Source organism: Cimex lectularius, unplaced genomic scaffold (assembly GCF_000648675.2).
Source record: "Cimex lectularius strain Harlan isolate CLEC.00 unplaced genomic scaffold, Clec_2.1 scaffold106, whole genome shotgun sequence".
NCBI classification, from domain to species: domain Eukaryota; kingdom Metazoa; phylum Arthropoda; class Insecta; order Hemiptera; family Cimicidae; genus Cimex; species Cimex lectularius.
In genome coordinates, this window is record NW_019392769.1 from 90,809 (window position 1) to 104,487 (window position 13,679).

At 31.0% G+C, this 13,679-nt stretch overlaps 2 protein-coding genes across 3 annotated transcripts in view; one reads left to right on the forward strand and one right to left on the reverse strand.

Moving 5' to 3' along the window:
- Nucleotides 1-13: 13 nt before the first annotated feature.
- Nucleotides 14-3,641, reverse strand: LOC106673360 (hexamerin-like). Its single transcript, XM_014405452.2, has 13 exons — nucleotides 3,532-3,641; nucleotides 3,333-3,454; nucleotides 3,090-3,278; nucleotides 2,847-3,024; nucleotides 2,194-2,519; nucleotides 1,702-1,866; nucleotides 1,473-1,640; nucleotides 1,278-1,409; nucleotides 1,070-1,219; nucleotides 806-1,010; nucleotides 597-739; nucleotides 345-541; nucleotides 14-280 (listed from the first exon to the last, which is right to left on the reverse strand). Exons 1-13 carry the CDS (start codon nucleotides 3,599-3,601, stop codon nucleotides 202-204), a joined length of 2,124 nt encoding a protein of 707 aa, XP_014260938.1. The 5' UTR covers nucleotides 3,602-3,641; the 3' UTR covers nucleotides 14-201.
- A 2,129-nt stretch (nucleotides 3,642-5,770) lies between these two features.
- The window catches only part of LOC106673358 (synaptotagmin-15-like), a 118,545-nt gene continuing 110,636 nt past the window's right edge, over nucleotides 5,771-13,679 (forward strand). Inside the window, exon 1 of one of the 2 annotated variants that reach the window (XM_014405448.2) lies at nucleotides 5,771-5,885. The gene's annotated coding sequence lies outside the window, so the exon portion shown is untranslated. The remainder of the gene's footprint in view (nucleotides 5,886-13,679) is intronic. The other variant, XM_014405449.2, reaches the window with a different exon arrangement.

The window sequence follows — 13,679 nt, forward strand, 5'->3', positions numbered from 1 at the left end:
ATAAAAGAATCAATATTTTCAAGAAAATATTATTAACATAGTTAATAAAATAATCAAATAATAAAATAGTCTTCCTCATACACAATTATGGCTCTAATAATTAAGTTCAACATGTTTGTTTTATTAACAATCTCATCCAAACATCATATAAGAGTCCCTTAAAAAATGCAATAAATAAATAAAATAATTAAATATAATTCTTCAATCTGTGTGAAATATTGTAAGCTCTTGTTGAAGAGCAAACGGTGGTTTGAAGTAATCATCGTGAATCGATCCAATCCTGAAAGCACAATTTTTTTTTTAGTAAACAATTTAATTTGCCAAAAGCGTGTTTTAAACTGTACCTATCAAAGGGAAATCCAGTCCAGTGGTCCATCATCTTCAAGTTTCCGCAAAGTGGGAAAGACTTGAATTCCCTGATCACTTCGCCTTGCTCCTCAGGCTTAAACGGAGTTATCAGACTAATTATTCTGAATTTATTTCCATGAGGCTCACCCTTGGGTAGCATGAGATTACTGGGCAAACCACAAAATGATATTTCCTGAAAATAAATATATTTTTTTTAAAAGTCTCTTGTTTAAATTGTGATGACAAACCTTAGTGTAGTCCAGGTTCCAATCTTTTCCTGTTCTTTTGCCACTTTTCATCATTTCAATAACTTTAGCATAGTTTAATTCGCCATCTACATAAATAGAAGAGTCCTTGGAGTTTCTAGTTGTTTCTGTCGTTCCTTCTTTCACTAAAATTTCAATTTTTTTTACCAAAAAATTTCATAAAAGTGTATATTTTTATTGGCTATACAAACAGTTAATAGGAAAACGGTCAATTTCAACAAAGTAGTGAATCGCCGATTGGAAGTCCATCAATCTTCCCTTCCAATCGTGTTTCGGCCCCAAAAACAGGCGGAACATGACTTGCGGTGGTTCTCCGGTGTTATTCGACTTCAAGTAACTGTTATTCGCTGTTACTTTAACCGTGTAGCTGAAAGGTTTGTGGTTTAATTTCAAAATCTGAAAATTTTGAAAAGAATAAAATAATTGGTTTATTTTTCTATCAGCATGTGAAATACCTTGGCTTTGTATTTGATATCCTCTAGTTTTTCATTTGGAGCAAGATCGATTACTTTTGTCACATCTATTTCTTCATAATCAAAATATGTGGTAAGTTCATTGTTTATTTTAACAGAATCAAGCGAAAGACCTTCATAATCATACATTTCCTTTAAAAAAAGTGTTTTAGAACAAATCTTTCTATTATAGTAAATTTTAAACACTTACATCCAGATCTTTATAATTAGAAATGTATGTATTTGTGTAGTCTTGAATAAAAGATCTTATATTTTCCAACATAGAATAAAAAATGGGGTCTCTTAAAGTTGTCAGCATTTTGAAGAAGAACCCTGGCTCTTTCTTTATTCAAATGAACAGCATTAGAAAAACAAAAAAACAATAATTAGACTAATCCATACTTACATTATCAGCAATGTCACCCTTGCCCATAATATTAACCGCGTCGGTGCCCTCAAAAAAGTATGATCCGTAGTATTCAGGATGCGAAGAATTTCCAGTTCCGAGGATGGTGTTGCCAAGTTGGTATATTTCGGATCCTTTTCTCAGCTCTTCCAAATGGTAACAGGACGTCTTTAGAAAATAGAATGAATTTATATTTTTATGATATTCGTCAAGGCAAAGAAATATTTACAGTTAGAATCAGGTTGGAATCGACGACTTGTGATATTCTGTGTTGCAGCCCTGTTAAATCGTTGACACGCTTCCACCAAGTGTTTTGTATATTTGGTGCACCTGCATGCCTGCCGGGTATCGGGTCTCCATCATTGTCGAGCAAGTCCAAGACATATCTTCCCATCTTTATAAAAAAAAGTTTATAAATAGTGAAAATATTATTTACAAATCAAATTGAACAATTGAACATAAGATTTGAAAAGAATTTTTTTATTTAACTGTCCTTGAAATCTATTCAAAACAGTTTAAAGGATAGAAGGAAGTCGGAATTGATTTTCAAGGTTTTAAGGTAGAGAATTTTTCTTTTGTGTACAATCGTTTGAACCGGGAAGTTTAAAAAGGCTATTTTTAACACTCAATACTGTACTTAAAAACTTGAAAATATTTATCAATTTCCAATTAAAAAAAAAAAAAAAAAAAAAAAAATTGAAATGGAAAAAATTCCACCTACTTCTACTTTGTCCCAACTGAGGCCATCGACCGGTTCCATTTTGTTGTTGATCCTTTCCAGGTTGTACCTCGAAAGTAGCTGCTGGTGGAAGTAGTAGAACAAGTGGCCCCTGTCTTCCCAGCTTTGAGTTTTTGGGATCTTTCCGACTGGCCGCCAGTTCGGAAAATGCATGTGCCAGTTGATGAACATGTTCGAAAGGCCGGTATCGTCTCTGAAATACCTCAGCTTTGACTCTGGGTCAGTGTCGCTGAACGCGTTGAAGTAACTGTTCTTCCCATGGACAGTCTCGTTTGCGATATTGACATAAATGACAGTTTCTTTCATCCCTTCATAAAACCAAATATTACTTTTAATAAAACCTCTTCAAAATTAGTATTAGAGAAACACTTTCCTTTCACATCTGATGATGATTTTTATATATAAATTATTAATTAATAATAATTTTGCAATGTCCTTCAATGTGACATTTATACTAACAACATTATTATTAATATTTATTGTAACAAGTCAGATATAAACAGAAAATAATTTTAAGTGAATATTTAAATAAGGAAAATTTTCTGTCTTTAGTGCTTTTTATTTTAAAATACCACAAATTTCTCATTAGCCCCCATTCTTTTGGATAAATTTTGTTCAACTATAAAACCATTTACCTTTCATTTTCCTTCTATACAATTCTCGCAATGTTGCAGCAGGTAGTAAATAATTTGGATATACTTCAAACCAATTTGGAGGTGCGAGTCGGAAATTGTTAAAATGGTGGAATGTCGTCGTTGCGAGAGCATAGTTCAACTGCTCTGGATGGACTTTGCCATTCAGCGCATTTATAATCTGTAATCAATTATTTAATAATTATTGTTTTATAGAATAGATTTGGGTCAAGAAGCATCTCTTACGTTTTTCAGATCTCGCCAATCGCTTACTGATGAGAACAGTTCATATAGTTTTATCGTTTGGTGTCTCATTTCATAATCAAGCAAATCAAAAACACCCGTTTTTCTGAATCCTTTGTGATTGAGTATTTTCTGAACTTCATCGACTACTTTTAAGTCTTTGAAGAATGGCGATGATTTCCCATTTACGATCTATACACGTCTAAATTAACACTCAGTAATTTTATATAATAAATGTTACAATACCTTCTTGAAGCTCTTGAGCCTGGCCAAGTCTGGTACGTCTTCACTGCTCGATTTTGAAGTGTAGCCAATCAGAATTTCATCGTATTGTTTTTGTTTCGACGGATGGTCATTAGACACAGATCCTAAAAGTAATAAACCACGTTAATAAAATTCCACATGTTCATAAGAAGGTTTAGAGAGAAAATTTGAAATTCATGACCTGAACCAACTATATCCCTTGTCAATGAAACAAGAATGGTCAACAAGACCAGGACCGCAACCCTCATCATGTCTAACCAGGTCCTGGACTATCCGATGAATGTTTTTTTCCATCTTGACAAAGCTTTTATATTTTCATCATCATCCCCACTTGTCTTTCATCAAATAAATTGGAAAATGACATAGGACACAAAGGAAGAGGGGAGAATAGAAAAAAGAATGTGCAAATTAGATCTATTAGTCAAGTGCGAATGTTGTCGTATGTAAGATTTGTTTTTATTTCGTTTGACAGGGAAAAATATAAAGAAGTGTTGTATCACATCCTATGTAATTTATATATTGTATAAGATATGTTTTTTTACCAACGGCATTCTTCACAGAATGAGCAAGTAGAAAGTACGATTTTCTTAAAATGTCAAGAAATTTGTATTTTTCCAGCCCACTTACATACAAGTTTTCCAATTTTCATTCACTCTTAATCAACAAAAACAACATTATTGATAGTGCTTAAATCACTTATACATTGGAGCATTGTAATTTAGAAAGATTGCAATTCAGAAAAGGCGTAGCTGTTTTAATGGGCCATTTTCCCAATAAAAAATATATTGAAATATTATTTAATTTCAGATCTGCTTAGAACAGTTTGGTGAGAAGAAAACACACACATGTTTTATATTTAAAAATAATTTATTTAATTTTAATTTTATTTTGTTTTTATTTTTTATTATTCCATATTTGCTTAGAGGTCATAATTGACCATATTAATTATTCCAATTAATTATTCTTTTTATCTAAGGTTTTTGGTCTCGATGAAAAATTAGTGTCACAAGCGGTATTCGAACTATTGGAATTAATTTTTATTTAGGTTAGGTATTATTTTACATTGTTATTTTATATTATAATTTTTTTAGTATAATTATTTTATGCCCAAAAAATTTCAAATTTAAAGAGGTATCCTTTATTTTTTTGTATATTTGAAGTTTTTAAAAAAATGACAAATTCAGCCAACAAACGTTTACAAGTCTATTTCTTGCCCTACATCTTACTATCTGCATACCAAGGTCCTTCAAGGTAAAATTATCACACTTTAGTTGTGATTGAAAAGTAACATTAAAAAAAAGAACATTTGAAAAAAAAAATCTGGATCTTATTTACATTTACTTTAGCCCAAATTTAAAAACAGGACTAACGAAGAGAGTACCTATATTATTTATTATTGTAATTTTTCTACTTACAATCATTTACATTATTTTTATTTTTCATTTTTTAATAGCTGTTTTCCTTCAAACTAACCCCTTTTAGGCTCAATGAGTACTTTTTAATTTCAAATTAACAATTTTTTTTGTTGCTAGAGACCACCCTTTTAACTGCAAATTAACCATTTTTTTGCTAGAAACCACCCTTTTAATTTCAAATTAACCATTTTTTTTGCTAGAAACTTACACTCTACTTACACTCATTTACATTATTTTTATTTTTCATTTTTTAATAGCTGTTTTCCTTCAAACTAACCTCTTTTAGGCTCAATGAGCACTTTTTAATTTCAAATTAACCATTTTTTTTGCTAGAAACAACCTTTTTAATTTCAAATTAACCATTTTTAATTTTAAATGGTCTTTTTAATTTAGAATTAACCCTTTCTTTAAAACATTAAGCAACATAGGAGTAGTATGAACTGTAAGCAAGTATAGTAAAATTCTTGCATTTGAAAAAAAAAAAAAAAAAAATGAGATTTGTTTAAATATAAAATAATGAGCCCTTAGAAGACCATGAAAAAATTAATTACAATTAAAATTAAATAAAGTAAATATAAAATTAAAGGATTCTCCTTTTATTTTGAGAAATGTGGGAAATTGTGGTATTTCAGCCATAGTTTTCAATGTGTTTTTCTTATGTAATCCGAAGGAGTAAAGTTGGTAAATGATTATAAAAGACAAGACAATTGTTTTATTTTTAGAGACCGGTTATTTATTTAATTTTTTATGATCGAAATGTTCAAAGCCACCCTGTTAGAAACGGACGCCTCAACCCTCCCCAGCCTTTCTTCTTTCAAATGTCATCTACATGACGGGTGGAGTTGGACTATAATTGTTGCTTTTATAATTACTCGGACCAAGTTTCAAGTCGAATTCGTTAACTTTTTCGCTCATTTCCTGCCAGCTTTCCCACCCCTGACATGCGCGCAAGTTGTGACAGCTTCCCCCTTGAAAGTTGAAACTCAGTCTTGCCCAAATCCGCACGTAGTCAACGTCTTGGACAGTCGTCGAGTAAAGTCGACACTGAACACGAAACCGTACAGAAAAAAATTGTTCCTCATCAAAAAGTTTCGAAGGACTATTTTTATTGAGAGGGTTGGTAAGAAAAATTTATTTTTAAAAAAACTTCCATTTATTTCTGAAAATAATCGACTATAAGAAAGGCCGAACGGAACAATAAAAAAAAGCCAGACTTAATCCACTAAAGGCACCGACAAACAGAACACACGCATCCCACACCGCACGACCTTATAAAACAGATCTGACTTGACAGAATCATACAGACACATTGTTGATGGCGAGAAGCCGGGACATGTCTGATAAACCAACGAGAATAAGCAGACCAAATGATCGGTTACGACCAAATTACAGATTAAACCCCATTAGATCACAGGAGGAAATTACTTGATAATGTGATTAATATTGACATTTTTTCCCTCTTTCTCACAGAATGGTTGAAAAGTCCAAGTGACCTAATTTTGTTTTTAAAGAAATCACATTATCGTCATAATTACACTCACGTACAGAACATTTAAATTATACAAATACGTTTAAGATGTGAAAAAAATGAATTGATACAATGATAGACATTTTAGACTCGATCAAAATATTTTTACTCACTCAAAATGTGTGTTTTCTGTGTAGATGTATCATTGCTGTGTGTCGTGCTGAAACTCACTGGCACTCTTTCCGTGAGGAGAACTACTTTGATTAAACCTAAAATGTCTATCATTGTATAAATTCATTTTCACATCTTACATGTATTTGTATAATTTAAACAATTTTTATGAATCCCGGGCCCTAAAGATGATCTCAATAAAGATCGAAACGTTGGCACGATAAAGAAAATGTTTTTCTAAAACCTACGTCACATCAGACCCCCATCTCACTATCTCCAAATAATCATTAATTTCTAAGTTTAAAGAGCACGCATTGTCTTGTAAAGTTGCTGTATTGATGAGAATTCGAGGGTGGAGAAATTTGCTGTAAAGTAAGGCACTAGTTTCTTATATGATATTATGATGGTGTGCTATTACTTTAAAGGTCTCAACCATTAGCGGTGTTTTTCTTTATCAAGTACTTATATAAGAATATCAAGTCCTTTATCAATATAAATATATCAAGTACTTATAAGAAAGTACAGCGACTACAGATTTTCTTATCATCTTCAACTTTTGAAACTTGAAAATTTTGGGCAACATTTTCATGAATGTACTTGAGAAGAAACACGTCTGATTTATCTGGCCCTGTTTGACTTTTAGCAAGATTAATCTAAAGCCCCAGTAACATTTTTAAATTCTCTATTATTTCCACACAATGGAACGAACACAGAGATACACACAGACAACGAAACAAAAATTTTTTTTTGTATAATGTAATTTTCTCAAATTTGAGTTGCACATATGCTTAAAGATTGCTTAGTTTTTAAAAGATGGCGAACAGAAAAGTCTGATGAAATCATTATATTTTATTTTTATATGCAACCACGCACGCGCGCACATATGTAATACACAATACATATATGTAATCAAAAGAACGAATTTAATTCATTATCTTTTATATTTTAAATTGAAATTTCCCTATGTGATTTCCACATTTTCTACCAATACATTTCATAAAAGATATTTTAAAAATAAATGTAAATTAAAGTTTTAACACTCGAAGCTACAATTTCATTTACATTTTCACGTTGCATGACATAAAACAGTTTTCATACTCAAATCGTTATACGAAAGAGGCTGTAAAACAGGGCGTGGGTTGATTTAGATTCGCGATGTAATAAAACGAACGTTTTATAACTACTTCAAAACTTTAAAATTAAGTTAGTTTAATAAGATAGTTGTTGTTGAATTCTTTTTCATCGATTAGTTTGAAAAAGGCTTTATAGTTGATTTGATTCAATTTTATTGTAATGGTACGATTTTTTTATTTAGAATTTAGGCAATTTAGAAAAATTAATTGTACAATATAGTATAGAATATATAATTTAACGTATAAGGATTGCGTTTTTTCTCAAACATTTTTTCTATTATTTTCAATTGAAACTTTCCTTTTGCAATTTGTGTTATTTTCTTCGAGTGGGCATTCAGCAACCTGTAGTAAGATTAAAACGGTACTTGAATTTAAAGTATCACTAATTATTTACTTTCGTTACAGCTCATCCTAACAATTGTATAAATTATTAACATTAAACGCAATATGTTATTTTGATGAAAGTATAACATATACGGCCTGTTGGTCTCAACATTTCTGCTCTTCAATGGGCGTCTGTTTGCCGCACGTACTTGCTTGCCCTTTTATGTTAGTTTCCACCTCTTGAAAATAAAAGTGAAGCTTGTCAATGTTTGGCGTCCTTTCCACCCTTACCAGTTTGGGGTTTTATTTCAAGTCCTGTAACGTTATCGATAGAGTGACAGTCTGTTTATTTCTACATTGTCGAGGTTGTTCGAACTTTGTTCTATTTCGTCAACAGTTTTCTCGTTTATGGTATGCCTTTGTTGTAATTATTCCGTAACAGTGTTCATACCCGAATTATAACATTACAACATAGTTACATAAATATTTCTAGGAACTGAAAGACTTTCATAAAATATTTTTTAAGACTTTAAAACCCACAGTCTATGTTCTTTTTAATTTAAAGACGATAGTTTTGCTCATAAAATTATTCAGTTCGAGTAAAAATTAAAAAAAAACCTCAATCTTGTTAGCAAGTAAGTGCATCTTTCATTACATGAACTAAAACACTGATATGAACTGTTAGAGCTAAATACTAAAAAAAAGATCCATCACAGTTGGTTTATATTACATTAAAAAATTAGTTTTCATATAAAATATTACTAATATTAAATAATACCATACAATAAATGCCATAACAACAATATGTTCTTAGAGGGGCATCGGTGGCCGCAACGGTTTAGGCGTTGACACGGCGCTCATCACTGTAAGGTAAAGGTCCCGGGTTCGAATCCAGCGGCCCCCCTACATTCGAACCCGACATACTTACAAATGGGCTTTTTTTCAAAAACACCGGCACCCTGAGGGTTGAAGTGCAAACAACCAGAAACAAATTAAAGTATCAACCAAACTAACGACCAACCAAACAGAGGACAGATACAAAATTCAATCAATTAGAATAAATTATCGACTAAATAACTACAAACGAAAATACATTAACTAATTAAATAATCAAAAAATGAATTTATACAATGATAGAACTTTTAGACTCAATTAAAGTACTTTTTCTCACTCAAAGTGTGTGTTTTCTGTGCAGATATTTTCTGTGCACATTGCTGTATGTTGAGACTCACACTTTTTCAGTGAGTACAAATACTTTGATTAAACCTAAAATGTCTGTCATTGTATAAATTCATTTTCACATCTTACACGAATTTGTATAATTTAAACAATGTTTATAAATCCCAGGCGCTGAAGATGATTTCGGTAAAGATCGAAACGTTGGCACGATAAAGAAAATGTTTTTCTAAAACCTACGTCACACCAGGCCACATCAGCCAAACAAGAAAAAACCAGGCGATCAACAAAACAAACTACCGACCAAAACCATTTAATTAAACATCAGACTAAACAAACCACTCATCATACAACCAATACACCAACAAGAAAATAAACAAACTAAACAACCACTCAACCCACTAAACGCTGGACAAATTATTGAACGAATAAACCTAAACAAATTAACGTACAAAGAACAACCATCTAATTAAACATCCAACTAAACTACAAAACCACGCTCTCAAACAAAAAAAAGAAGAAACATCCCGAACAAGTAACAAACCTTCTTTACAAAAAACCACCAAATTAACGACTAACCAAACAACCAAATAACTCATGATTCAATTAACCGGAAAAACTATCGACCAAAAAACAAAATTCTAATTAAACATCCAGCCAGATTCTAAACAATCACTAAACAACTAAACCAAACTAGGTAAATATTCATCCACTAAACTATCGAACCAATGACAGCCTACTAATTAAACTAGCATCGAGCAACAAACTTATCAAACCAAACTTCTGATCAATTACCAACCAAATTTTTAAAAAACAGCCGACCGACCAAACCAAAAAACCTTCAACAAAGTAAACAAAGAACTAACAACTGAAAAAGACAAACTCCGTTTTTATTGTCCATGTTTATTAATAAGGTGTATTTTTCTGAATTCTTATTTTTTAATTTCCTTTTGACAAAAATGTATCTTATTTTCTCTTGATTCGGAGCGAAGAATTTGCAAATCGTGATGTTTTTTTAGTGGTGTGATAATAGCCATGGAATGAAAAAAGCGCTCTTGTTTGTTCGTGGTAGAGTTCCTTGGGAATCCTTAACTCCAATATCCCTGACCCTAATCATGTTTCTGACCTACATTGCAAATAACAAAGAAGCAGAAAATATTTGTTTATTCAAGAAAGAGTTAGAATAAGGATTTAAACGTACTTTTAGAGAGTAGAGTAATAAAATTTGTACTGGGAAAACCTAAAGGTTGAAGAACTTGAGATATTGACAAATAACCGTTACGAATTCATCTTTATTTATGTATTTTTTATTCAAAACATGAAAGGAAATTCTAAATAAGGGTCTTTAATTTTCTCTCAACATTTTCCTCAAGGCTTAAAGGTGTTTTTTTATTTGAGCTTTTTATTTTACACTTTGTGATCTCTCTCTCTCTCTCTCTCTCTCTCTCTCTCTCTCTCTCTCTCTTTGTGTGTGTGTGTGTGTTAAACGCCTTATCAGTGTCGTTTCTTCTGGATTGTTTGCTCTTGTCGAAGTTTTTCTTTTCTTTAGCGTAAAAACAATTATCCAACTTTTCAGCGGTTCACATTGTCCAACAGGTTGTGATGAAGTTTTGCTGTTCACAACTTATTGATGATAAACACACAATTAAACAAATTCAGGACAAAAAGGAAACACACAATCAAACAAAGTATATAACTAACTTAATATACAACTAATATTGATAACGTTGATAAATTAAACGAATTATGAAATGACCAGATGAACAAACAATCAAATTAATAAATAATCAATTCGACACAAAACCAGCAAAAGAACAAAAAAATACTAAACTGAAAATACAATTGATAAAGTAACCACATCAAATAAATAAATAATGAATAGAAGAACATACCAACAATAAAATAATTATGTAAAAAGGAAAACAAAAACAAACAAACAGACGATCTAACAAAGAACAAACAAAAACAAAAGCATATAACCTGAAGGACAATAGGAAAACAGGAAATATGCGTAGATCATTGATGGAGTACAATCAAAGGAATACGTGACCAAATGTACAAAAAGGGCGGATGGAACGATATTCAACCAAACACACGACTTACTGGTGGTGAACAAAATAAGAGATGAGATAAGTAATAAAAATCAAAATACATAAATAAACAATGATAAATGGTTGAAAAAATAAACAGAAGAACCTTCAACCTGGAACAAACAAACCACGCAACAAAGTTCGAAAAGAGCACACCGCCACGAGGCAAACGAATAGTATGTAGATGTTTATTGGTGATAAACAACAGTTGATAATAACATTCTTAAGAATTAATATAATACTTCGTTAAATTAATCAAACAATAAACTTATAGCCAATTTACCAAACAATCATTCAAACAAACAACCAACGCTTTTTTAAAATGTATTTAGAAATCGTGAGATGCGGTCTGGTGTGATGTAGGTTTCAGAAAAACATTTTCTTTATCGTGCCAACGTTTCGATCTTTATTGAGATCATCTTCAGGGCTCAAAGTGTTTGACTTCTGTGTAATTGTGCCATTCTTAGAAAAATATTACAGCATTTTGGGTATATTCAAGAACTATAAAAAACTGTTATTATGACAATGTTTGAAATAGAGATTTTGCTAAAAAAAAGGTTTCCATTTTTTATAGTTAATTAATATTTATGAAAGTTATTGGTCGAGATAAAAAAAGCGTCGAGAGAGGGATTCGAACCAACGATCTTCGGCTAAATACGCCGCTGCTCTACCACTTGAGCTATCGTGACCTCTCGACTATTAATATCATAAATATCCTGCTCGTGACACTGACTTTTTTATCTCGACCAATAACTTTCATAAATATTAATTAATTGAAAAATGTTAATTGGTCAATCGGACCACGAACTGTAATAGATTTAATAATTAAATTTATTTAGAAATCGTGAGATGCGGTCTGGTGTGATGTAGGTTTCAGAAAAACATTTTCTTTATCGTGCCAACGTTTCGATCTTTATTGAGATCATCTTCAGGGCTCAAAGTGTTTGTTTTCTGTGTAATTGTGCCATTCTTGCATGCCGTGTCGACACACGCTTTTTTTAAATTTTTTGAAATTGTTTAAACAAGAAGAATAAATAACGAGGGTGGGGAAAATAATAATAGAGGCCAATAATGAATTTAAAATGAAATTTTTTGCTAATTAATGTACAATTTCTTTCAAAAAATCTTGTATGACCTTATTATTTGTCACAACACAAATCCATAATTAACTAAATTGTCGAATATTTTGGAAAAAAGTAAAAAAAAAAAAAGAAACAAACAACACTAAAAAAACTTCACCAAGTGAATAAAAATTTAACGAACAAGTAAACATATAAAGAAAATTTATCACTACCTAATGCAGGATCACCCATTTTAGTGAAACAATTTTTGGTGATACTAAGTCCAAAAATTTTACATCGTGACCAAGCGTTTTTGCCAATGCTAGGGGCAAAAAACATCATTTTTTTAAATATGGGGTTTGTTCTTTTTTGTGCATTTATTTTAAAATTGCATTAAAAATGCAATAAAAAATGAATTTATACAATTCTAGAAAATTTTCAATAAAAACAATTATAAACTCATTTTTTTTAATCTAAAATTTTCTAGCATTGGATAAATTCATTTTTTTAATCTAAAATTTTCTAGCACTGTATAAATTAATTTTTTTCGCATCCCACATTTAAACAATGTTTATAAATCCCAGGCCCTGAAGATGATCTTAATAAAAATCGAAACGTTGGCACTGTAAAGAAAATGTTTATCTAAACCTACGACTCACCAGATCCCATCTCATGAACTCCGAATAATTATTTAATACTATTAAACATGTAAAAAATTACATAGACCAAAAGGTAGAGTTGTCTAAAAAAACAAGGCTGTGCCCTACTACCCAAAGGGGGGAAATTTAGTTTTAAGGGGGGCAATTTTGAAAAAAAATACTTGTTTAGATTTTTAGTCAACTACGTGCCGATTCCCATTCGTTTTATTTCATTTAGTTGAAAAATAATCGAATATAATAGCTTCTTTCGCCATGAAATAGCTGAATTTATTTGCCGGATTTCGGGTTATTCCGATTCTCAAGCATTTCCTGTCATTTTTCAATATCCCAAAGTGATTACTGTCGGTATCTTATTTTCACGGAGTTTCAAGTAAGGCTTATCATCATAGCTGCAGTAATTAAATTATTGTCCGTTAAAATCTTTGCAAAGTCTCGCTTTTTCATAATTTTTTTCATAATTCAGTATATTGTATTAAAGTCTCAAATGAATGATGTGTATATTAAATTGTCAAGTTATCTTAATTTAGTTTTTAAAGGTTCTAATTCTAGAATAAAGGCAAACGATTGTTTTTTAATATTTGGGTAAATTTAGCATTAATATTAATATGCAAATAGATACGAGTTATTTGCGTTTTTATGGAAAGGAAAAAACTTAGAACTGAAATTACAATAAATATTAAATAACCACTTAAATATATAAAAAGTTACAAAGACCAAAAGAGGCTTCCAATAAACTGACTAGAAAAACAAGGCTGTGCCCTACTTCTAACTAGCATTTCTTGACATATTTTTGTTGAATATACACGTACAGTTTACACCGTCTTTTTAGGTC